The 26,190-nt window shown below is 45.0% G+C and overlaps 1 protein-coding gene across 1 annotated transcript in view; it reads left to right on the top strand.

Moving 5' to 3' along the window:
* Nucleotides 1-25,943, top strand: part of NDUFA9 (NADH:ubiquinone oxidoreductase subunit A9) — a 38,203-nt gene extending 12,260 nt beyond the window's left edge. The window contains exons 6-11 of the mRNA XM_033951801.1: nt 427-529; nt 11,611-11,678; nt 11,761-11,837; nt 15,955-16,050; nt 19,530-19,596; nt 25,686-25,943. Coding sequence (XP_033807692.1) covers nt 427-529; nt 11,611-11,678; nt 11,761-11,837; nt 15,955-16,050; nt 19,530-19,596; nt 25,686-25,856 — 582 coding nt within the window. The 3' untranslated portion in view covers nt 25,857-25,943. The remainder of the gene's footprint in view (nt 1-426; nt 530-11,610; nt 11,679-11,760; nt 11,838-15,954; nt 16,051-19,529; nt 19,597-25,685) is intronic.
* The last annotated feature ends 247 nt before the right edge of the window (nt 25,944-26,190 follow it).

Genomic DNA, 26,190 nt, shown 5'->3' with positions numbered 1-26,190 from the left:
AGACCTATCTCCTTTATTTTCAAATCTGCCACCTCGTTTAATTGTGTGGGCCATCTTTTTTCAATCAAAGGAGAATTTTGAGTCTAGTCTGTGAGAAGTGTTCTCTTCTCCAAAACACAGACACAACAAGAGGTGGAGGTTATGTGGTTCCTCAGGATGTGGATTCATGCTGAAAGTTGATGACTGTTTGGTGTGTCTTTCATGTGGATGAAACCAACTTGAAAATGAGATTGTGGTGCTCAATTTAAAGCACATATGTAACTTTGTAAGTCTGTAAGATTTGAAAACAAGCCTCCATTATCGATTTAATGTTGCATCACTAATATAACACATTTGGGTTCCTGCAATTGTATTTCTCTCTAAGTCTAGCTCAGTTCATTAATCTGTAATTTAAATTGATATTTGACGTGCTGCTGATTTTCACAGGCCGTTGGAGAGAGGGTAGTAAGAGAGGAGTTTCCTGATGCCATCATTATGAAGCCCTCTGAGATGTTTGGAAGAGAAGACAGTTTCTTCAATCATTTTGCAAGTATGAATTTATTGGCTAATAATTCATCTGAACACACCTCTTAGGACAGGGGCAGTAATCTGGCAGTTTCCTCTGTTGTGGCCTCTCCTGGGTCTATGGTGCCGTGAGCCATTATTCTCAGCTACCTAGGATTTTACCATCCCTTCCCCATTCCCTAGCCAAGATGCTCAAATGGCAGGTCCCTTTGAAACGTAGAAATGCATGCACCCTGGGTTCACTCTTTTTGAGATTACCTCCTCGCCGCTGGAGCTGTGAATGACTAGCTTTGCATCAGACTTAGCCATCCTGGCAATTGAATTTTCTTTAGCACTCTCCAGACCAGTAGAGGTTAACTTTACGATTGGGTATATATCTAATCATGACCAGCAGGTGGAGACTGAAAACAAAACTTTGGGACAGTATATCCTAGCCCCTCCTCTCTATTTCCCTCAGTCTTCTTTCAGTCTCCAGCAGGTGTTGAGTGATCTGTACCCATCTCCCTTGGTAGGGCTGTTGGAATTTGTTTAGAGGTTTATTGTCCCTGTTTTTAGCCGGACGGAGCTTGGACGGACTCTGTTTGGGGGTTCGTCCGACCTCGGGGGTGTCAAACCCGGCGGGTCACGAGCGGGGTCCCTCCCCCCACTTCCTCCACCTCCCCATATTTTTTTAGAGGAGCCTCAGCAGTAAGCCTTGCCCCCTAAATCAAGCAAGGCATATTGCTTCGAGAGCCTGTGGAGTCTGTTCTGTAAAAAAAAAAAAAAAATCCTGAGGTAGTGCTGGTCTGGAGGGTTGTATCCCTTTAAGAAAACTGTATTTTACTGTATTTTTTCAACTAACCGGCACTTTTTTACAGCTAGGTCGCGTATGGAGCAATGAGCACTTCTAAAGGGAAAAAGTGCTCATTGTGCTCCAGACGCGAGGCACTCGCGGCCGGCCTGTGCAAGCGGTGTTCAGGCCGGTGCGGTGGAGGAGCTCCGTCGGCAGCGGCTGCAGGCGCCCAGAGCTCCCCGCCGATGGTGCCTCGCGAGTCGGCAGGGAACGGTGGAGAAGCCCGGTCTTCTCCGTCCGCCCACGGAGGGATTCCCCGAGCCGCCGACGGTCGGGTTTTAGAGGATTCCCTCTCAGCTGATATTTTGACAGCTGATGCCGGCTTGCCTGTTTTAGCGGCTGAGACTTTTCAGGTCTCTCAGCCGCTGCAGGCTATGGAGGGAGCTGTTTTGGCGGGAAAGACGCCATCTTCTCTGTCTGGCCCCTCCATTTTGTCTTCCACCTCAGGTGACCTTCCCCCTGTTTTGGCTAAGCAGGGGCAGGTTTCTGCTGGGTCCCCTGCTGTGGCAGGGAGTCCCTTGGGACCCTCGGGGGGTTTTTCCCCTGATTTTTTCTTTTCATTATGCAAAGCCTATTTTCAGGCGGCTGGGGGTCCCGGTTGCGCCCAGGGGGTCTCGGGGGGTGGGGTTTCCTCCGCGCTCCCTGCGGCTTTGCCTCTCTCGTCTGATGTGACGTCCCCTCCGCCGCCTCTCTTGTCCAAGCGTCCGCGGGTGTCGTGGGACGAGGATTTGTGGTCGGAGGAACGTGTCGGTCTGGAGGAGGACCTGGACCCTTCTGAGGAATTCCAGGACCCTCTGGAGGGGACGGAAGCTGGCGGCGGGTTGTCGGGTTTCCCGTTCTCCAGTGACGAGGCGTCCGTGGTGCGCCTTTTTCAGAGAGATGAGCTGCCTGACCTTATTCAACAGGTTTCTTCGGCTTTGCGTTTTGAGGACGCGCCGCCGGAGACTCCGCGTGTGGGGGACCCTCTGTTACGAGGGATCCGTTCCGTTTCCCGCTCTTTTCCTATGCATCAGGATATTCGGGATATTATTCTTGAGCAGTGGAAAACGCCGGAGACGCCGTTTCGGCTGGCGCGCAGCATGGCTCGCCTGTATCCCATTCCTGAAGGGGATCGGGCTACGTTAGCTTCGCCAGTCGTGGATGCGGTGGTCTCGGCTATTTCCAAGCGGCATACCGTGCCTGTTGAGGGCGGTTCTGCCTTGCGGGACTCTGAGGAGCGCAAATTGGAGACCATCCTTAAGCAAAATTTTCAAGTCTCTGCCTTTGGGGTCCAGGCGGCTATTTGTGGGGGACTGGTCGCTCGCGCCGTGTTTCGGTGGGCGGAGCGGGTCTTGGATCGAGAGTCTGACGACTGGTCTCTGGTGGATCAGGAGGTAGCGAAGATTGAGATGGCTGCCTCATTCCTCTCGGATGCTCTGTATGACTTGGTGCGGATCTCGGCTAAGTCCATGGCTTTTGGCGTGGCCGCAAGGCGTGTGTTGTGGCTGCGCGCTTGGGCGGCGGATGCTGCGTCCAAAGCTAAGCTTACTAAATTTCCCTTTCGGGGGTCGTTTTTATTTGGAGAGGACTTGGATAAGTTGATTCAGACTCTGTCGGACTCGAAAGTTCCCCGTTTGCCGGAGGACCGTGCCCGCCCGGCGTCTCGGGGTGGTGCGGCCCGGGGGCGTTTGCGGGAATTTCGCAAGTATCGCCCTGGGCGTGGGGCTGCTTCTTTCCAGTCTCCGGGGTTTTCCCGGGGTCGGTTCTTCCAGCGCATGCAGCCCTTTCGGGGGGCCCGTCGGGGGGCAGGGAATCCCTCCGCCGGTTCCCCCGCTTCCCGTCCTGCACAATGACGCCTTGCCGGCGCCCCCCTTGGTTCCGGTGGGGGCCCGGCTGCGCGACTTTTTTCCCAAATGGGCCGAGATCACGTCCGATCAGTGGGTCCTGGAGGTGGTGCGGGACGGTTATGCCCTGGAGTTCGCCCGCTCTCTGCCGGATTTTTTCCTCGCTTCTCCGTGTCAGACTCCTGGGAAGACGCTGGCGTTTCGCCAGACCCTTCAGCGCTTGCTAGATCTCAGGGCAGTAGTTCCAGTGCCCCCCCCGGAGTGGGGCACGGGCAGGTACTCCATTTACTTTGTGGTGCCCAAGAAGGAGGGGACTTTTCGGCCCATCCTCGATTTGAAAGGGGTCAACAGGGCTCTCAAGGTTCCCTCTTTCCGTATGGAAACGCTGCGGTCGGTCATTCTGGCGGTTCAGCCGGGGGAGTTTCTCACTTCTCTCGATCTGACGGAGGCCTACTTGCATGTTCCTATTCGGACCTCTCATCAGCGTTTCCTGCGCTTTGCGATCTTGGGTCGGCACTATCAGTTCTGTGCGCTTCCCTTTGGGCTGGCCACGGCTCCCCGGACGTTCACCAAGGTGATGGTGGTCGTCGCGGCAGCCTTGCGGTCGGAGGGCATCCTGGTACACCCCTACCTGGACGACTGGTTAATTCGGGCCAAGTCGTTGCAGGAAAGCTCCCGGGTTACGGCTCGGGTGGTGGAGTTTCTCCGGTCGCTGGGCTGGGTGGTCAACCTTTCCAAGAGTCGGTTGGTTCCGGCTCAGCGTCTGGAGTACCTCGGGGTGCTGTTCGACACCTCCTTGGGGAAGGTCTTCCTCCCAGAGGCCCGGGTGAGCAAATTGCAGTCTCAGATTCGCCTGCTTTTGGCGTCCCGGTGTCCTCGGGCGCGAGATTTCCTCCAGGTCCTGGGGTCGATGGCGGCGTCCCTGGACGTGGTGAGGTGGGCGCGGGCCCACATGCGTCCTCTCCAGTATGCTCTGCTCCGGAGGTGGTCTCCCCAGAGGCACGGGATGGATGTTCCGGTTCCCCTGCGAGGCTTGGCGCGCTGCAGTCTGCGTTGGTGGCTCCGGACCCCTCACCTAGTTCAGGGGGTGGGTCTGGATCTTCCGCAGTGGACGGTGCTCCTTACGGATGCGAGTCTCCTGGGTTGGGGGGCCCAGTGTCTGGGTCACTCAGCTCAGGGAACCTGGTCCACGGAGGAGGCCTCCTGGTCGATCAACGTGTTGGAGACCAGGGCGGTCCGGCTAGCGCTGTTGGCTTTCCACTCCCTTTTGTTGGGCAAGTCGGTCAGAGTCCTGTCGGACAATGCCACGGCGGTGGCTTATGTCAATCGTCAGGGGGGCACCAAGAGCACTCTGGTGGCGCAGGAGGCGGCTCGGCTCATGGTTTGGGCGGAGTCGCATCTTCTGGACCTCTCGGCCTCTCACATTGCCGGGGTAGAAAACGTTCAGGCGGACTTCCTCAGTCGTCACTTCTTGGATCCGGGAGAGTGGTGTCTCGGCGCCGAGGCGTTTCAGTTGCTAGTGCGTGCTTGGGGGCAGCCCCTGATGGATCTGATGGCTACAAGTGGCAACGCCAAAGTACCCCGCTTCTTCAGTCGTCGCAGGGACGGTCTGGCCGAGGGTCTGGATGCTCTGGTCCAACCGTGGCCAACGGAGGGGCTGTTGTATGTGTTCCCTCCTTGGCCATTAGTAGGCAGAGTACTGCTTCGCATTGTTCGCCATCCGGGGCTGGTGGTCTTGGTGGCTCCGGATTGGCCTCGTCGTCCGTGGTATGCGGATCTGGTGAGGCATCTGGTGGCGGATCCTCTTCCTCTGCCTCTCGAGTGCGATCTTCTGACGCAGGGTCCCATTCCCATGTTCGACCCGTCTCCCTTTTGTCTTACGGCTTGGCTCTTGAAAGGGGCCGCCTGAGTAAGAAGGGATATTCCGACAAGGTGATCTCTACACTTTTGGGGTCCCGGAGGCTTTCTACCTCTCGGGCTTATGTACGGGTTTGGCGTCTTTTTGAGGAATGGTGCCGAGCGCGGGGAGTGGTCTCCTTTCGCGCTTCTCTGCCTAACATTCTAGAGTTTTTGCAGGATGGCCTGGATAGGGGCCTGGCCTGGTCTTCTCTTCGGGTTCATCTGGCGGCCCTGTCGGCTTTTCGGGGGCTGGTGACAGGTCAGCGTTTGTCAGCCATTCCTGATGTGATTCGCTTTCTTAGGGCGGCCAAGTTGATCAGGCCTCCCATAAGGCCCTCGATTCCCTCTTGGGATCTCAATCTGGTTCTCTCTGTTCTAGTGCGCCCTCCTTTCGAGCCGTTGGATGGCTGTTCGTTGAAGGACCTTACGCTGAAGTCGGTCTTTTTGGTGGCCATTACTTCCGCTAGACGGGTGTCTGAGCTACAGGCTTTCTCTTGTAGGGCTCCCTTCCTGGAGTTTTCGAAGGAGCGGGTTGTTTTGCGGCCTGTTCCTTCCTTTCTGCCGAAGGTAGTTTCTCCTTTTCATGTCAATCAATCGGTGGTCCTCCCGGTCTTGGGTAGTCGGGAGGGTTCTTCTGAGCAACGACAGCTGCGCAAGTTGGATGTCGGTCGGGTCCTCCATGCTTATGTGCAGCGGACCCGGGATTTTCGGAGCTCCGATCATCTCTTTGTGCTTCTGGCGGGTCCTCGTCGGGGGGCTGGCGCTTCTAAGGCTACTATTGCGCGTTGGATCAAGGAGATGATTGCTTCCGCTTATCTTCTGAGTCAGAAGCCAGTTCCGGAGTTTCTCAAGGCTCATTCCACTAGGGGTCAGGCGGCTTCTTGGGCTGAGTCGTCGCTCGTGCCTCCGGTGGATATTTGTAAGGCTGCGGTTTGGTCCTCCTTGCATTCATTTGTTCGGCATTATCGGGTAGATGTTCAGGCGCGTCGGGACGCGGTGTTCGGTGAGCATGTTCTGGTATCGGCCCTTCGGGGGTCCCGCCCGTGAGAGGGACTGCTTTGGTACGTCCCAATCGTAAAGTTAACCTCTACTGGTCTGGAGAGTGCTAAAGAAGGAGAAATTAGGTTCTTACCTGCTAATTTACTTTCTTTTAGCTTCTCCAGACCAGTAGAGGTCCCCACCCTGTCTGTTGTTGTTGTTGTTGGGGCTGTTGCGCGGGCAGTTTTTGGTTTTTGCTGCGGGTTCTAGTATTTTTCTAGGGCCGGGGAGAATTGAAGAACAGCGGCTGTGGCTCGGCTGGCTTAGCTGGCGAGCTGTGGGGACCTTCTTCCTTCGGGAATTTCTCCTCTGCATTTTCCAACAGCATTTTTGGGTATGTTATTTGTTACTCCTTTCGGAGTATTGTTTTTTCTCTCTGTTGTTTTCCAGTTCTTGGTTCTGCTTGGCTATTCGGCAGACTGAGGGAAATAGAGAGGAGGGGCTAGGATATACTGTCCCAAAGTTTTGTTTTCAGTCTCCACCTGCTGGTCATGATTAGATATATACCCAATCGTAAAGTTAACCTCTACTGGTCTGGAGAAGCTAAAAGAAAGTAAATTAGCAGGTAAGAACCTAATTTCTCCTTCCTATATACACTGCTGTTGAACTCCTGGGCAAATCACGTTAGGGTGAATAATGATGAGTGCTGTTAAGGCTAGGGATAAGAATTTTTTTTGTACATTTTATATTTTGTGATAAGTGACAATCTCTGGGAAAAGGTAACTCAATTCACCAGAAAAAAATAAGGTTTTAATGAATTCTGTTAGAGTAAACAATTTGTAATACAATGGTCTAAACTCTTCCTTCCTTGTATGTGAGGAAGAAATAGAAAAAAAAGTTACAGATATTGAAATATGTCATTTTTGCAGTCTGCTTATGGACTCACAACATGGAAAATCAGCCATTCTTGCCATTTTGGATCTGCTACTTTAGTCACCTTTTCCCAGCGATGGATGGTCAAGTATATCCTTTAGTGCGATGTGATATTCATATGCCCTCCTCCAGATCAATGGAATAATGACAACTCTTTGGGCCAGCTTTGGACACTGTTGGTATTAACCTCTCAGAACAACCCAGATCTCATGATAAAAATGCGGAAGGAATAAGTATTGTATGTTGAGCTGCCTGCTGAAGACATGTTCGTACTTGTGCTATTTAATCAGTAGCTGTGAGAAGCTAAATCTGGAAAAATACTAGGACTAGGGGGTATGCAATGAAGCTACTTAGAATAGATTGAAAACAAAACAGAGAAAATATTTCTTCACTCAATGTGTAAATAAAAAAAAGGTTTGAATAGTTTCCTGAAGGAAAAGTCCATAAGTTATTATTAAGATGAACTTGAGGAAATCCACTGCTTATTCTTAGGAGAAGAAGCATAAAATCAGTTTTACTACTTGGGGTTTAGGTAGATACTTGTGACCTGGGTTGGCCACTGTTGGAAGCAGGATACTGGGCTTGATAGACTTTCGGTCTGTTCCAGTAAGGCAATTCTTATGTGAGCCAATGAAGCCATTGTGACATCACTGCTGAGGTTGGCTCTTGGTGGAATGAGGCATTATGACATCACAATCTCAGCTCTGGAATGTTGCTACTCTTTGGGTTTCTGCCAGGTACTTGGGACCTGGGTTGGCCACTGTTGGAAACAGGATACTGGGCTTGATAGACTTTCGGTCTGTTCCAGTAAGGCAATTCTTATGTGAGCCAATGAAGCCATTATGACATCACTACCGAGGTTGGCTCTTAGGCATTGGTGGAATGAGGCATTATGACATCACAATCTCAGCTCTGGAATGTTGCTACTCTTTGGGTTTCTGCCAGGTACTTGGGACCTGGGTTGGCCACGGTCGGAAACAGGATACTTGATGGAACTTCAGTCTGTCCCAGTATGGCAACTCTTTTGTTTTTATGGTTCCTTCATACAGAAATGTAATTTTTTTTTAAATGAAACATTGACGTCCTAAACCATAAATGCAGTGTGTGTACTTTGTGATCTCATCTTGATAATAGTGGTGGTCATCAGACACCATGCTTCCAGCTTGTGTTCATCTTCTGTGCAATTACACCCTAGAGAGCTTCTTCAACAATTTCCCTAGTGGTGCTGAAGTTGCCTAGACCATGATGTGCCAGTGGTGTTTGTGAGTCAGAAAAGCAGCAATTATTGGCAGTGTGAGCTTAGCTACAGCCTTCAGGTGTACTGTCAGCTGGGACCTGAGGAAATGGATGTTTACTCAGAAAGATATTAATGTTGGTTGGCCCAGTGGAAGTTTTGCTTGGGGTTAATGTAGGTGGGAGGAGGAAGCTCTGTCAGAAGCTCCAATAGTAGAGGTTCAGAATGAGCTAGAAGCCAGGGACGCATGTTAAGTCAGGCTGTGGAAGTGCTGGGGGTGAGGGTGAGTGTAATGCTTACTTCATCAGTGGCAAAGAATGTGAAAACAGTCATAAGCTTAAAATGTGACAATTAGGTTTCGATGTTGATCACTCATTGCCACTGGATGTGTTTACGTTTGGATTAGATTCAATTCAAAGACACAAAACGGCTTGTCCTAAACTACTCCAAAGCATACTGCAGCCTCAACATCTGCTCACCTTACCTGATCAAAGCAGCCACCCGAACAACCATAGGAAAAATATCCCAATGGCTCAACTAACACCTAAAAACTGGCTTTTACCCAAAATCAGGAGGAGGAATTACCTTAATGCCCATTCCCAAGACCGCAAAACTCTGCCTTTCTGACGTGACCATCCCCCTATTTATCAAAATGATGGAAGGATACGTCAAAGAACAACTCAAATGCTACTTACAATGCTTCAATATCTCCCACTTTTTACAATTATGATTGAGGAAAAATCACAGCACTGAGATGGTAGTTGCAGCACTAGTAACGTACGGAAATGAACAGCGCAATCATAATCCAATTTGACCTAGTAGAATTCAATCAAATGTCCGAGATCTTCTTTGATTTCAGATTTAGCAGCCCAGTCCTTTCCTGCTTCCTAACCACTCGGTACTATGCTGTACATAAGGATGGTATACTTTCTGATAGCTGTCGCCCTCCAAGCGGAGTCCCCCAAGGATCTCCACTTTCACCATCAGTATTCAACCTTCCAATGCAATCTTTTGGAACCAACCTAGATCTCGCACGAATAAATCATTTCATCTGTGTAAATGACATAATGATCATGCTATCTGTCAAAAAATGTGTCCACATCACAGAAAACTGGACCTCAACCCACCGTCTCAAACTAAATAAGAATAAAGCCAAATTCCTTTGGCTAGGATCCTCAACTGACTCAAGCTACACTCCAAGGATTACAGTAGATGACACAGACTTTCCATTAGAACTACAGTCCTGAATCTTAGGAGTAGAAATTGATAAACCACCTATCCATGAAAAGCCACATACAATTGATAATAAAACAATATTTCCTTGAGATGAGAAAGCTAAGATCCATCAGAAAATACTTTGAAATAGAGGCTTTCTGAATTCTAGTGCAATCCCTAATCCTATCTCAACTAGACTACTGTAACACTAGTTTTTTGCTCTACAACTAGTTCAAAATGTAGCAGTAAGACTCGTATATGAACTTTGGAAATTGGAACATCTACAGCCCTAATATATTTATTTATTTATTTTAAAAAATTCTAGCCTGCTTAAATCCTAAGCGGGTAACAAAAGATACATTTTTAGAGTTTGTTGTTTTTATGTTTGTATCAAAACATCAGCAATACGATCATGTCATAAATTCATCATCTGATGTCAATACTTATAGGAATACTCCGTCATCTATCAATTGAAAGCAGACAAAGGAAGGCTCTCACAAACAGGCATGTCTAGTGATTTTTTTTAACATTTTGAAATCTGCACATCGTCTCAATGTGCCTCTCATTGAGTTCCAAAGTCTTAGGCCTGCTACAAATACAGCAGCATTGCTGGGGGGTTTTAATGTGCATCCTGGTTTCTTTCCTCAATCAACTTTATTGTTAATTTTTATTGTAAATTTCAGTTTGAAATGTAGCTTCTCAATATTTAAAACTACATTGGCTGCTGATAACCGCAAGGATCAAGTTTAAATTAGGAATGCCCCTGAACAGTGGCTTAGTAAGGGGAGTGCGGTGAGTGCGGACCATCCCGGGCACCATGTCCCTGGGGGCGCTGGCACCTCTCTGCCCTGCCACACCATGCTTGCGCCATCCCTCTCCCTCCCCCCCACCCCGTATCTCTGTAGATCTTTGCTAGCGTGAGCAGCTTCTTGCTTATGCTAGCCTGGTTTCCCTCTGAATCACTTCCAGGTCATGGGTCCAGGAAGTGATGTCGGAGGGAAATCCAACGCTGGCGCGAGACGTATGCTGCAGAAGCCACTCAAGCTGGCAAAGATTTAGAGGTATGGGGCAAGGGAGGGAGTGTGGAGTGAGGGACAGGAAGGAGTGGGAGAGGACGGCATGGGGGAGAGGGCACCACCACCCCATGTGCCTTCTATCCTTACAATGCCACTGCCCCCAACTACCTAATAGAGTTGGCCACCCTACTCTAGGGTGCCTCCAACAGATTAATCCACCAGAAATCTTTTCCACTTAAAATTCCCAGCATGCAACAATATAAAGTCTATCTCAGTGTTTTTCAACCTTTTTACACCTATGGACCGGCAGAAATAAAAGAATTATTCTGTGGACCGGCATCGGTCCATGGACCGGTGGTTGAAGAACACTGGGCTAAGTCATGGGCCAGACCCCTCCCATCTCTACCCAATCTCCACCCCAGACCCTGCCCCCATAATAGTACTAATTGCATCTTGCACGTCCCGTGCCTCATCTGGAAACCTTCCCTCTGACGTTGCAACGTCAGAGAGAAGGCTTCCGGTTCAGGCACAGGATGCCCGTAGGAGCCACTGCCTGTGGCTTTGTGCACTGAATCAGTTAGAAAGAGGGAGCCGCATCGATCGCACCGTGGACCGGTGGTTGAAGAACACTGTTTTGGGCCTGATGCACGTGCTGGCCCTGTGGACCGCCAGGAAATTTCTGTGGACCGGCACTGGCCCATGGACCGGTGGTTGAAGAACACTGGTCTGTCTTATCCATCCAATATCAATTAGCAAAATGCTGGAACCAACTACCACTTATACTACGATCTTGTGACCACTATCCCAGGTTCAGAAAACTTCTAAAAGTCTTTCTGTCCCAAGACAAGAAGCCAACCCAGAAGTAACTGAAATGGTAATTGTGAAAGCCCATTTAAACTGTCTTGTGCAACTTCTGGGACAAAACGAAGAGCCAACGATGACCTACTTGTACTTGCAACCATGCATTTGTAACTATGACTAACTATATTAATAGTTCTGATCTACTTGTACTAGCAACTGTATTGAATTGTCTGTGTCAAACTGTCCATTGGAACTTCCTGGGTAACTGACCCAACCTCTTGTAATGTAATCCCACCTTGAACTGAATAGATAAAGGCAGAACATCACATGTTTACACGTTGTGTCCTTTAATTTAGGCTCCTTTTGTTTTCCTAGATATGCGTTGGTTTGGGGGCGAACCCCTCATTTCCCTGGGAAAGAAAACGGTGAAACAACCTATTTATGTAAGTGTCAGTACAGAAAAAGAACAGTTACATTTAATCTACGTTATAGTCTGGAGAGCTCACAGGCGCGTTGTCATTCTAGGTAGTTGATGTGGCTAAGGCTATTATAAATGCTATCGGTGATCCTGACGCAAAAGGAAAGACCTTCGCTTTGGCTGGGTAAGCTCTCATTATTTATTTATGTTAAGAAAATGTATAAACCTCACAATTCTTTTTTTTATATATAATTTTATAATACAGTTCAATTCAGAACAGTACAAGATGAAGATAAACATTCTTAAATAACACAAAACAAAATTAAACCATTTCTATTAGATAGAATCTTCCTAGCCCATTACTATGGAGGAGTTAGAGGCGATATTACAGATTAAAGTATAAAGGAAAATATAAGCTCAGGAGTAAAAAGAATCTCTGAGCTAAACTCCCATCCAAGATCAGCCTTTATTATTATCCTGTTCCCATGATTCTACTCCTTGCTCACGTAAATCTAGAAACTGTTGCAAGTGTGGAGGGTCCCCCAAAATAAATTCTTTGTCCTGACGTTTAAACCTCACAATTCTAGGTGGCTGACATAAAAACATGCAGAAAAAAATTAGAACAAGCTCTACATAAAAGTCAAACAGCAACAAAAGATGGCTAAAGACATCAAAAGTAAGTCATACACAGCAACTGAATAAGATGTCCTTGGGGAAAGCAAAAATGAATTAAATATCAGCAAAGGCCTGTGCAAAAAAGTGTGTAGAGATGATCTTGGGCAGATCCAATGGAAGGGCCAGCCAAAGATTAGCACCCTCCACATAAAAGACTGAAGATCGATATTCATTCAGCCTGATTTGATGAAAAGACAAAACGCACAGAAAAATTAGTGCTTGATATCCGAAGGTTCATGATGGTTTGTAAATCCTTAAAGAAGTAGCACTAGCTAGAGATGAATTGTCATTCAAGTTAAAATCTTAAACATCACTCTCTGAATAAAGCAGGATACGTTTGCTAAAAGATGAGCCACATTGTTTTGGGATACTTTCAGGGCGTGTCATTTGCAAGCTGGTAATCATAAGTACAGTAATCCAGAAGTGGAGTAGTTAAACATTGCACGGCTGTTCTGAAATTTGAAGGTAATAGTTATTCCACGCTTTTGCTGTATGCCCAGTCTCTCTCCCGTGTACAAACTCAATACAGGCAGAGGCATTACTAGTGGGTGTAAACTTCTTGTAAGAAAACACAAGGAGGAGGAGCCTCAGCGCCCTGAGGTTGTGGGTTCTAGCAAGTCACTTCATCCATCCGTTAGGTAGATTGTGAGTCTGCCAGACAGATTGGGAAAGGGACTTGTACACCACACTCAAAGCAGTTTTACATACAAGTACTTTAAGCATTTTTCCCGGTGGGCTCACCATGGAGGATTAAGTGACTTGCCCAAGGTCACAAGGAGCAGCACAGGGCTTGAACCCACAAACTCAGGGCGCTGAGACTGCAGCTCTAATCACTAGGCTACTCCTCCTTGAATGTAAAAAGCTTAAGACAGCATTCTTTGATAGGCGGTGTATAAATAAATAAACACCTTATAAGATGTTTTAATTGTAATATAACACAAGGTAACTGCAACTGCAAGAGACAAAAAGGGCACTTAACTATGAAATGTCAAAGCATCAAATGTTTTCTTATACTATTTTATTGTAGATGGATTCCTAGTGGTAACAACTGTTTCCCGGAGACAAGCAGGGGATTGCAGCCACGCTTGCTGGTAAAGTCCTCTGACTGAGCCTGCGTGCTGGTGCCCTCCCCTAGGTTCAGCAGATGCCGCTCTCTTTTGCAATGGCCCCTTCCCCTTAGGGCTCATTCTAGGTACTGCTGGGGGAGGGAAGCCCTTCAAAGCTGCAGCTGACTGAGAAAAGTAGTTGGCAACTATGGTCAACATTAAAAGGAATCAAGCGTTTTGGACGGGTTGATGCCTCGCAGGGATTTTAGTGGGTATAGCCGACACTGGGGGGAAGGCCTGGTTCTTGATTTGGCGCAGTGGGATGTTCTTGTTAATTTGGCTGGGCTTTCTGCCCTAACATCCTGTGCTTGGTTGTGGGAATGCTATTACAGAATGTTATTGAGGGATTATTAGAAAACAGAAAACAACAAACAAACTGCAGGTAATGTACAAGATGCAGGCGTTTATTAATAAACAGCTGTTTGTGGCATCTCCCTCAACGTTTTTATTATGACCTCTCTACACAAACCCTAGTGCTGGCTAATTTACGGTTACACCCACTCATTTGTTATCTCTTATGCAGTTTACTTTATACCTTAACCACCATGGACCCCTGAGGAAGGCGTGTTATCCGAAACACGGACCGTGTCGGGTCCCTTGGTTGGCCATAAGGTTGTATACGTCACTGCATTTTTATTAATTATCAACGCCTGCATCTTGTACATTACCTGCAGTTTGTTTGTTGTTTTCTGCTTGCTGTTTTTTAACTGCAGACCACGTTGGATTTTTCTCCCTTTTATTGAGGGGTTATTAGTCACAATATCAATTATCAGGGTGGGGGGATAGATACAGATACCTGTATAAAATTTGGACAAGCTACTGGAATGCTGGAACATGCTTTTTGGCAATGCCCGGGTATTTGACAGTATTGGAACTGTATTGTGGGTATTTTACATAGAATCACACATGTGCATATTGAGGGCACAGTCTCCCAGCTGGTCTTGTATATCCTGGGAGCTTTTGGGACTTTATCAGTGGCGAAAACTCTGCTATGTGTGTTTGCTAACAAGAAAATGTATTTTGCAATCTTGGACATCTGCAGAAGTTCTCGCATATTGGCATTGGCGCAATATGAGCTATCAATTGGCTAGCTGGGAGGCTAAGGTTGCTCGTGGGAAATGGAAAAGGCGGAAGCTTTATTTAAAAGTTTAGGGGCCTTATTTGAAGCAGTTACATGCTAGGGGGTGTAGTTATCTGCTCAGTGACTAGGATTTGTGGGTTAACTGGAGATCCTGGTTTCTTTGCTCGCCACCTGGGGGAGGGTTCCTGGGGATGAAGGCGGTACCCGAGAGTAGCAGACGGGGGTTTGCAGGTATTTCCTTGTTGCACTGTTGTGCTCACTGGTTGTTGTTCCTCCATCCTGCTGGGTTGCGTAGTCATGGAATGGGGAGAGGGGGAGGGGTTTTGTTTGTAAGACCATTTTGATGAACACTGGTTGCTTTGTTAAGCTGTTCTTGTGGATTTGTGCGTGTCGTCAATAAAAACCGTTTACACATAAAAGGAATCTAACATAGAAATCCTCAACGCTGCACTCTTCAATGGCCTTTCCCCCTCAGGGCATATGCTAGGTACCACCGGGGGATAAAAAAAATGCTGAAGATCGATTAGATTCATAATGAGCCATTTTTGGTGATGGAAGAACAAGTCTGTTAGAATCAAGAGACCTCAATGTATAGGAAGAGGTTTAGAGTACCATTACAGAAGCTAAATCAGGTGGTTATGAAAATGAAGTGCTTTGAATGTTAAATGGAGAATTTTACATTGATATCTGTATTGTCCAGGAAGCCAGTGTAAATGTATCAAAAGCGGAGTAACATGGTCATAGAGTTTCGCTTTGCACTGCTGAGTTCTGAAGAGTTTGAAGACGATGTAGATTAAATGAGGAAATTCCACAATATACTGATTGCAGTAATCTATTGTAGATATTACAGATGTATGAATGAATGTGTGTTGTGCTTCAAAATCTAGAATAGACCTTATAGATCAAATTCTACGCAGCCCAAAATAATCTTTTTTTTTAGTACCTGAGAAATATGAAAATCAAAGGAAAATGCTGAATTGGACTACTCCTAAGTAACAAAATGAATTTACAGGCTGCAAATCAATTCCAAATAGATGAATATTAGACTTAGGAGGAGATAATAGTCCAGTAATCCAACAACCATCCCATGAGCTTTGAGCCAAATCAATATTGCATCAGTACAATGTTGCAATGGTGAAGGATCAATATAAATGGTGATACAGCAAAGATCGGTACAATGTCATCAGCATAAATAAATGCCTTGATATGAAACTCTTGTATCAAAGCTGCAAGTGGATTTAAGTGCACCTTTTTAAGCTTTGCCTCCAGGAATATCATCATATTTATATAACCTATGGAAGTTCAGCAGCCCATGAATGTGGTTTCTGAGCTAGGCAAGCTTTTCAACAGTTCTTTAGAAATAGTAAAAGATATTTTAACTGTAGTGGTGTGCCTGATGATAGGGAATGTTCTTCCTGAGTTTTGCTGTTATTTTGTAGACCGAATCGATACCTGCTTTATGAGGTAGTGAAATACGTCTTTGCTGTTGCCCATCGGCCCTTCATTCCTTATCCACTCCCTCGGCCTCTCTATCAGTAAGTAAAACCTTTATTCTTTTGTCTGGTGCATCCTTCCGTTGGTAAGGTGTAAGAAATGAGGTGTCAAGAATAAACTGAGAGAAAAGGAAGGAATATTGAGGGGCAGCATAGAGCTATGATGGGTAATGAATCAGTAAAGGACTAGATATTGTGCCCCTCCTTACCTGTAGGTGCAGTCAGTTAAACATGAATTTAACGGTGCATTTATGGAAGGTCTTCCAAGACATGCTGTCTTCCAGATCCTTCATGAACTTTCCTAAGAAGGTTGCAGTGATATGGTTTCTGTGTAGGGCAGGTGGATTGTCAAACCTTTCTGCCACTAGACGTCAAAGGAGACATTGAGGTATGTTTACGTGAGGAAGAATGCAACCTCTGCACGCTTACTCCCTCTTGTGTTGACTAGAGTTCACCTGTTGGGAGGGACGGGCTTACATCCTCCCTGGTGAACTCTAGTCAACACAAGAGTGAGTAAGCGTGCAGAGGTCGCATTCTTCCTCAATGTCTTGATCATGTACATGTGACATTGCAGCAGGAATGTTTTGTTCCTCTATCATAGTCCTACGTTAAAGCCAGATTTCTCCTCAGATATTTGCTTTACCCATTCCAGGCCAAAGTAAAACCTTGGATATGTTGCATATCAGTCTTATACACATACTGCTAATGATCATCTTAATTCTTGTATTGTACCAAAGTGAGCTTCCTCCTGATGCTACTAAACTGTTTATTTATATCTATATATCCACACATACTGTATAGATACATGGAAATAAGTGAATGTGTACTAGGAAGATAGTTACAAGGCTCGTACTGCAAAATAATTGGAAGTTGTGTGCTGCATATTCAGTAGTACTTTTCCAGGCCTGGGAAGTGCTTGTTTGAGCAGAGAGATGCTCCTTTTGTATGTTACTTTTGAGTTTACATTTTTAAAAAATTAAAAACTACACTGAATGTATTTACCTCATTTTCATGTAGGACCAACTTACTTGAAAAATCTCTTCTGTTAACTGGTTACTTTCCTTTTTGATTAACCAGAAAGGGAGAACAGGTTAAATTTAAGAAGTAACTTCCTCGTCATCCTTCCAGACCATTTCAGATGGTTGGATTTACACTCTGCCGCCAGCAGATGGAGACTGAGAATCATCAGTTTGATGATGCCACCCTGTAACGAGATTTGTGCACATCCACAGCCAATCAGTATTTCAGCAGATGGCCTGTGCAGTCTGGATCTGGTCTGAAGGAGCTACAGCTGTTGGTACCAGTATTTTCTTACTATTAAAAAAGGAAGAAAATGTAAATATCAAAAGCAGGAGTAACAAGGGCTAGAATCATCTGTAGCTAGTCAGACTGCTTAAGGGTATTAAACTTGAAGGAGTCTCCACGCTCCATACTTGATCCAGACTGAATCAGGAAGTAATTGTGGGGCATTCTCGCGTTCTCCCATATCTTTGGAAGAAGTCCAGAAGTTGAGAGCCCAGCGGGGTAGTAAGGCAGCTCAAAATGATTCCTGGGGCTACTGGAGAAGAGCTGTTTCAGTGGGGCAAGTATGAGCCCAGGTTTGTGAGGACAGAAAACTAATGCACTCAGAGCTTTTGAAACTGCCTGAGATATGCTAGCATAGACCAAGTGCAGCAAGTGGAGAGTGGAGGTTTCATTAACACAGAAAGCCAGGAGAGAAGCACATGGAACCATGGATGGAGTAATTCTGATGGGACATGCCACCACTACTGAGCCTAGTGAGGAATCAAAGGGAGTGTTCCTCACAGTGTTTGGGCTTGGAACTCTAAAGCATGGCAGATGTGAACTTACTCTGGAATGTGTCCTCCTCTTGCATCAAGCATTTAGCAGTGGCTAGTGTTGAGGGCCTGCAAAAGAGCCCTTCCTCTGTGGGCCAACTTCAAGTAAGAGGCCCGGAAGAGGAGCTAGAGTTGGCAGAAGTGCTAGGAAGAGATTAGGAGCCCTGGTGGAACCCACATGGGGAAATTCTGGCAAAAGAGAACATATTGATGATTAGGATTTTTCAGTGGAATGACTTGGTGTTCCTAATCATAGGGGTTAAAGATCTTGGAAGATTGGCCCTCTAATACTGGATCAGTGGAGGATCCTTTGCTGGAAGTTATTGGGAAACCTACCAAGGTATTCCTAATCCATAAGGCAATCAAGGATATGATCCCAGCAGAAGGGACATATTGGATGTAGGTCTGAAAGTGGGTAGATTCATGGCCATGATGTACCTAAGAACATAAAAATAGTCATACCGGGTCAGACCGAAGATCCATCAAGCCTAGTATCCTGTTTCCAACATTGGCCAACCCAGATCCCCCCAGGGAGGGGCTTGAGGCTTTGATTGGCCCAGGTTGTTTAAGGCCCCATAGGAGGAACCTGAGCACTGGACAACGTCACCATCAGATCCATAACCGGCAATCCCCATTTGTGAACAATGAGGCAAAAGACATGCGAGTTCAGTCACCATTTCCCTGGATCCAGGAGATTTCTGCTTAGATAACCCACTCGAACTTTGTCTATACCTGCCGTCATATTCTATAGGAGGGGCCTTAAACAACCTGGACCAATCATAACCTCAGGCCCCTCCCCGGTGCATTCCAGGACACATTGGGGAGGGGAAGGCCCGCCATTTTGAAGAGGCAGGAGTAAGCATCCCTTCACCCAGCCATTTAAAGTAAGGTAACATGGAGAGGGTGGAGGCACGAGGGGGGGGTGCGGGTTGTATGGCAGTGAGAGAATGTGGACATTTCCCCTGCTGCTGAGGGGGTTGGGAGGTGTTGGTGGTGGGAGAGATTGGGGGTTGTATTGGTTGACGCTGTTAGGTTGTTGGGGGGGGGTTTGCGCACATGCCCATCGCTATCACCAGCAATGGACACAAGCAAATTTAGCAAAACTTCGCTACTCTCCGCCAAGCCCATTTGCATGAGCATTTTTTGGAGAACGACTCGCTTTTTAAAATCACTACTATAACAGCTGCGATGGCAACCTGTTGTTTTTTTATGCAGTTTTTGAAAAGCTAGCCCTTAGTCTCTGTCTTCTGGCAGGAAAGTATAAGGCCACATATCTGGACTGGTGTGGAGGGACTCAAGGAAAGGAAATTAGCAGGTAAGATCTAATTTCTCCATTTGTAACCTAGCAAAAGGTCCTAGAGATGCAAAGGCATTTTCCTGGAACTCTTTTGCTTCATCAGTGTTTGAAGACTTCATCTGGACCACACAGACTTTTTAAATGTCATGTCTTGAAATAATTATATAAAGACAGTGCTGGAAGGATCCTGAACTTGTTGCCTGTTCTCACCTCCTGCCTTTTCTGTACATAAACCAGCGCAGACAGATGTATATCTAATCCACGCTTAAAAATCTTAAAATGCAGAGATTCTTCAAGTAAATTAAAATCTTGGGTCTGTCTTGTCTGTTGTGTAAAGTATTTCTGCACACTTCAACTTACTAATGTAATTCTTTTAATAACTGCAGCCTAGTTGCAAGAGTCTTTGAAATGAATCCTTTTGAGCCCTGGATAACGCGTGACAAAGTGGATCGGGTACGTTCAGTAAATTTCTCTTACCTATACTGGGCTTCCCTCATCCCCTTCAAACTGTTTTGACAGCACCTCTGGCTTCACACAATTGATACCTGCTGTTGTTTAAAAATCGTATGTAACTGGCCTAGAACATGGTGGTTGGCCGGACTAACCTACTATCTATGAGTAGTACAGCCATGTGTTTTACCTTGTAAAAATATTCACATCCTTGTGCTTTTTTCTAACACTTCTGTCTAAAAACTACAATTCAAAATGCGCAAAAGAGTTTGATCTGCTCTAAACTTTCAACATGAAAAAACATCTGGTCAATCAAGACTTTTCTTAGTAACTGTTTGAATATTTCTAAAGTAGTCATACCCCTTGTCACCAAAACCCAAATTAGCTCAATTTTGAAAAATTGCCATAAGAAAACCTGAATAAAGAGAGGCAAGGTCTTACAAGATAATAAATATCAAGTCTAAAGTAGTAAGACCAAAACATTAATAATAATAAAACTTTTAATATCATGACAGTGTTTTCGCTTATGTCTGCTTCAGGGGTATATAATGTCAGCACAAGGCCACATTGTAGTTTAGTATCTCATAATATTCCGATGATAAAGTTTTTGTCTTAAGAAGGCCTGAAATAATTTAAATAGAGATTTGTTGTGTCAAGTCACAGTGGTGGATTAAAATACTCCTGAATGAAGAAAAGGTTCTTTCTTTGAGGCAAAGGTCTAAATATGTCTAACAAAAGACTGCTGAAGGAAGACCATAAGAATATTTCATTGTGTTTGAATATCCCTTAGGGGATACTCTGGTTTGTCATTGTAAAATGGAGACAATTTGGCACAGCCAAAACACTGCTTTGATCTCCATGCTAAGCAATGTGTATAGTATAAAATAGAGATTGACAAGGGGACAAATTTTCCTTGTCCCCGCAGGAACTCAGTTTCACCGTCCCATCCCCTTGAGTTTTGTCACTGTCCCTGACCCTGTCTCATTCCTGTAAGCTCTGCCTTAACCGCACAAGCCTCAAACACTTACGCTTTTTAAGTGTTTGAGGCTTGTGAAGATGAGGACGGAGCTTAAAGGAATGGGGCAGGGACAGGAAAAGAGCTCGTGGGGACGGGAAAACGAGTTTCCGCGGAGATAGGGAAAAATTTGTCCCCATGTCATTCTCTAATTTAAAAGAAACACATCATCCTGATAACACAGTGTCCCACATATTAAACTCAGAGCAGCAGTTGAAGGGCATCCAGAAATGATGACTTTGATGCGATGACATTATACGCATATGTGACGTTATCACGTGTCCATGCATGCGCAGAGCCTGCTATTACTAGTTGGAGGAGGAGAGGTGCCGGCTGACTGCCTATAGGGCGTTCCTCTCACCACAAGAGGCACATCCTGTAAGCAGTCATCCAGCGACTCATGATACACTGGTAACGCCATGATTCAGTCACTAGATGTCATTGTACAGAGCAACCATGAAAAGTATAGAGCAGTGGTCTCAAACTCGCGGCCCGCCAGGTCCTATTTTGAGGCCCTCGGTATGTTTATCATAATCAGAAAAGTGAAATAAAACAGTTTCTTGATCAGATGTCTCTTTAGCTATAAATGACAATATTATTATTAAGACTTAGCCAAAAGGAAAGTTTGACCTCATGCAAAACTGTCATTTCTTTAATAAGACATTAACTATTTTTTCTGAGGCCCTCCAAGTACCGACAAATCCAAAATGTGGCCCTGCAAAGGGTTGGAGTTGGAGACCACTGATCTAAAGGGTCTGGAGGCAACATATGGGGTGAGGAGACGTGAAGTAGGCAGGTTTAACCACACTTTTAACTTTGAAAATTAGCAAAAGTATCTTATGCAGGAAGCCAGTGTGTTTTCTTGAGGAGCTGTTGACAATGAATTATAGATGTTGTCACTAATTTGGACTTATGCATGGATCTGCCTATATGCCCAAAGTGTTTTGAGTACAACCCCAAAGAGGCGTGGCCACGGAAGGGGCAGGGGAGTTCCAAAAATTTGATGCAATGTTTCAGAATGCCCAACTTGTGTGCTTGGCTTTGCATCAGGTCCTATTTTGAGGCCCTCGGTATGTTTATCATAATCACAAAAATGAAATAAAACAGTTTCTTGATCAGATGTCTCTTTAGCTATAAATGACAATATTATTATTAAGACTTAGCCAAAAGTAAAAGATTTATAAACTATAAAGAGTCATTTCTTTAATAAGACATTAACTATTTTTTGTAAGGCCCTCCAAGTACCTCCGAATCCAAAATGTGGTCCTGCCCAAGGGTTTGAGTTTGAGACCACTGGCATAGAGAGTTCCAGCACTAGGTTTTACAGAATAATGAAAACCAAAATGAAAACAGAATCACTAAGGGGTCCATGGTGGAGAAGGCTCATTGAAGCATTTTCAGTTCCCTCTGCTTGTGTGGGTGTGTATTTCAGGGTATATGTGTTTGCGGAGGTTGTATTTGTGTATGGCCAGAATAGGATGGTTGGGGAGCAGTTTGAAAGGACAGTTCCAAATTGGCGTTGCTTCAATGTGTCAGTGTTTCTATGTTGCAGGTGCTAGTAGGTATATAACCGCCAAGGCTGTGGAATAAATGTTCTTGATGCAAGTGTGAGTTAGATTCTTGTAAGATACACATTCATCCGCATAGAAGAGCAATCTCAATAAAGTTGATTGGATATATGGTAGGCATGAACTAAGATTTCTCATGCAAGTTGAGCCGGTACCTTTTTCGGCAACACCACAGGTCTTAAGGTTTTTGATGAGAGTGTTAAACTTAGTGTGGCCACTTGCTGGCTTGGTGTCCCGTTTGGAATAATCTTGACTTATTGAAACTGGACTGATTGGCAAGCTAAGGGAATTTGGTATTTTTCTCAACCTTTAAGTGATGTTAAGTTTAAGGTTTTTGATTTCCCGCGGGAAGAATTTCATCTGGATTGATCTCAACACTATCTTTGGAAGGCAGCTTAGACACTGTTTCCTTTGGCCTGGGATAGGCCCGTGGGATCTCTCGGAGAGAGAAAGAGATAATGGTTACTGGGGATGGGCCATTTGGCCTTTATCTGCCGTCATGTTTCTATGTTTGAAATGTTCTTGATTATTTCCGATTGTTCGGGAGGGAGATAAGGGTTTGCGGGATTTTTGTGAGGGGTTGATTGAACAGCGGAATAAAGGCTTCTTCAGTATTTAGAAAGTTTAGAGTCTGACCTTGGAGCAGATCTGGCTTCATAAAGTTTTCATGATCTATGCTGGCCGCTTGGTTTGCGTTTCACTGACAGCAGTGATGTGGGTCAGAGCTGGCCCAAGGTATTAGGGGTTGATTATGTGCAGGAGTTCCTGCATGTCTGTTTGTCGCTCCTTTTTGAAGAGTCAGAGCCACAGATGGTGTGATCTTGCAGGAACCACAATCCCACTGTGCTTTATGGCATGGCAGGAAAAGAAGCGTTGCACGAATTTAGAAGAACCGAGAATCCCAGGCTAACTTTTAAGGACTTTCTTTGCATTGACTTGAAGTGATTCTAATGTGAACTGCAGCTTTCTCCCTTCCTGAAATGATTCATTATTCAGTCCCTAATTACAGAGCTACAGACACGTGGTGCTTTATCATCCAAATAGATCATTGAGTTCAGAAAATCAGATGGTAAAGGGGAGATACGCTGACACTGGAGCAACCGCCTTTTGCATTGCTGGAGTTAAATTGTGGAATTCATTGCTAGGTCAGTTGCAGTTATGTGCAGACGGGATAAAATAGAAAAAAATAATTAAAAACACAACAGTGTCGGCATTTTTGTGAATGCATATTAATAATAATAATAATAATAACAGTTTATATACCGCAGGACCGTGAAGTTCTATGCGGTTTACAATGGTTAGAAAGATGCTACAAATTGAGTGGATAAGATAGGTTTAACTTTAAGAGAAAATGTTATGAATCTGTTTGTTTGTATTTGAATTTTATGTATGTTTATATGTAAACTTTATAGTATTAGACGGTAAAATAAATACATAAATCTGACTGGTAGCCACACAACTAGTCACATATTAGCGGAGTCTTGGCTGCCAAGTAACTAGAAGAACACATCTATAAACAGTGGGGGGAGGAGAGTGTGGCCTAGTGGTTAGAGCTCCAGCCTCAGCACCCTGAGGTGGTGGGTTCAATCCCCGCACTGCTCCCTGTGACCCTGAGCAAGTCCTCCACTACCCCAGGTAACAGATAGGGAAAAGGCTTGAGTCCCTGTATGCAAATTGCTTGGAATGTGCTTGTAAAAACTACAAAATTCCTTTCCCTCCCCCCCCCATATCATTATTTAAAGCAATAGAAAAATATACATGCTAGCACAGTCACAATCTGCTCGAAACTCTGAGCTATGTAGATGGCTCAGAGGCTCGTGTCGTTTAAATCACCTGCCCGTGGCCAACTGTGAATATTTAGTGCTGCGGAATATTTGTGCCTAGTGCCTGAGCCAAAACCGGTTAACTTGTGGACTTGGCACTTAGGTGGTTAAGTACTGAGATTCAGCCCTTAACCACATAAAGATAGGAGCACTATTTATGCAGTCCAGTTTAAGCAAGCAGATATTTGGTGCCTGGACGTGGCCCCAGTGGTGGACAAAACAGCTCCGGCTGCTGCTGGACTGTTTCTTCAGCGCTGAAAACGTCCTGTGTAGATACTAATTATAGGAAGTAATAAATACAGCCAAACTCGTTGCACCGGGTTCTGCTGCATCAGCTGATTAGAGCTTTCCGATTGATTGATTTATTTACAGATTTATAGCCCCCTATCTTCCAATTCTAGGCGGGTAACAGTAAAACATACATCAAAAAATAATGGATTTTTAAATAAAAAAAAGAAAACTGGACTTAGGGATATTTGGAGTATTGAGATTGGACAGACAATTTCTGCTTCTCAATGGCCACGATTTTGGTCCTGGAGATTAAGATCTGCAAGGTCCGCATCTATGAGTCAAACATGGCTGTTTTTATTACATAGAGTGTTATGGACCCCTACGCGCCTGCAAAAAATAGACAGCACTAAATCCAATAGATGCTGGCATTGTAGAATAGAAGTAGGGACGTTGGATCATTTAATTTTTTTCTGTCCCTGTGTAAATGCCTTTTGGAATTCAGTTTGGCCCCAAATTAATAAATTACTAGAAAATCATGTAGGACTCTCATATGATACCATATTATTTGGTACTGCAATGAGAACGCAGAGTCCGATTTCAGCAAATAATAACAAACTACTATTAATATTGACAGGGGTCGCCATACAACAAATTACTCAAAATTGGAAGGATTATACCAAATTAAATTTTACGTTCTGGTGGAACTCTGTTTGTCATATATACAAAATGGAAAAAATGTTGGCGTTACAAAAAGGGAATCTTCAAAATTTTAAGAAAATCTGGGAACCATTGACTAAATATTCTAATGATTAGATCTTTCAGCACATTGGCAGTAGCTATATAGGGATGGGTTGGGATTGATATACTTTATGAACAAGGAAATGGGAAAAAGGGGAGGGATTTATTATTTATGATATGATATATTGATTGTATTTACTAAAGCCATGTAATCATTTAATTATATTATGTATGATTCAATTTCTGTAAAAATGAAAAATTTATAAATAAAATATATAAAAAAATAAAAAATAAGCCCCATCCCTTACATAATTAAGCCTGTTTCATTTTTCTTCAGAACCATGCTATGTATTCCCTCCCCCCAAAACAACCCCAATACTCCAGAAGACCAAGATTGTGGGGAAAATAGTCCATTTTGATACACTTTAAGTGGATGTTTATAGAACAGCTTTAACCCACCAATTTGCAGAGATCTATACTGTTTATGTCTTAAATATAGCTGTCAAATCCTTTTTTTGTGTGTGTTTGTGTCCAGCTCATTCCTGATAGTTCAGGTAAGATTTGTGTAAAATTATTTCATCTATGCTGCACTGGATGAGATAAAGCAGGGCGCTAAGAAATCTGTGTGTGGTGGAAAGGTGGACCATAGCTGAGGTGTTTTCCTAAAGAGCTTGCACTGACTTTGCTCACGTTTCGTTTCTGAATTTTCTTTGCCAGTTCCACACTACCGATATGAAGTTCCCTGACCTGCCTGGTTTAGAAGACCTGGGCATCACGCCAACTCCAATGGAACAGAAAGCCATTGAAGTCCTTCGTCGCCATCGCAGATACCGCTGGTATGATGCTGAGCTGGAGGACGCTAAGCCCGCAAAGCCAGTCAATTTCTAAGAGTATGACGCTAGGCAGATCAGCTCTTCCATGCCGTGCAATAATGCACAAACTGTACATAGCAATTACATTAAAGCTGAAAAGATTCCTGCTTGTCATCTGCTTGATTTTTAAGCTGCCTGTTTTGATAGTTTGGTCCCTCTTACTTTGGGGGAGAGGTTGGGTTTTTGATTGTTTTGGTTATCTTTCACACATGGGATGAAATCTGAAGGGGAGACTGTTTGGTCCTCTTTTACTAAAGCTAACAGAATTACTGTACACACTAAATATTGAGTGTCTGACTTGTTTTGTATCAGATATCTCTACACTAAAGTTAATCAATGAGGCCTACTGG

Source organism: Geotrypetes seraphini, chromosome 7 (assembly GCF_902459505.1).
Source record: "Geotrypetes seraphini chromosome 7, aGeoSer1.1, whole genome shotgun sequence".
Taxonomy (NCBI): domain Eukaryota; kingdom Metazoa; phylum Chordata; class Amphibia; order Gymnophiona; family Dermophiidae; genus Geotrypetes; species Geotrypetes seraphini.
The sequence above is the reverse complement of the archived record's forward strand: the minus strand, read 5'-3'. Positions and strand labels throughout refer to the sequence as shown.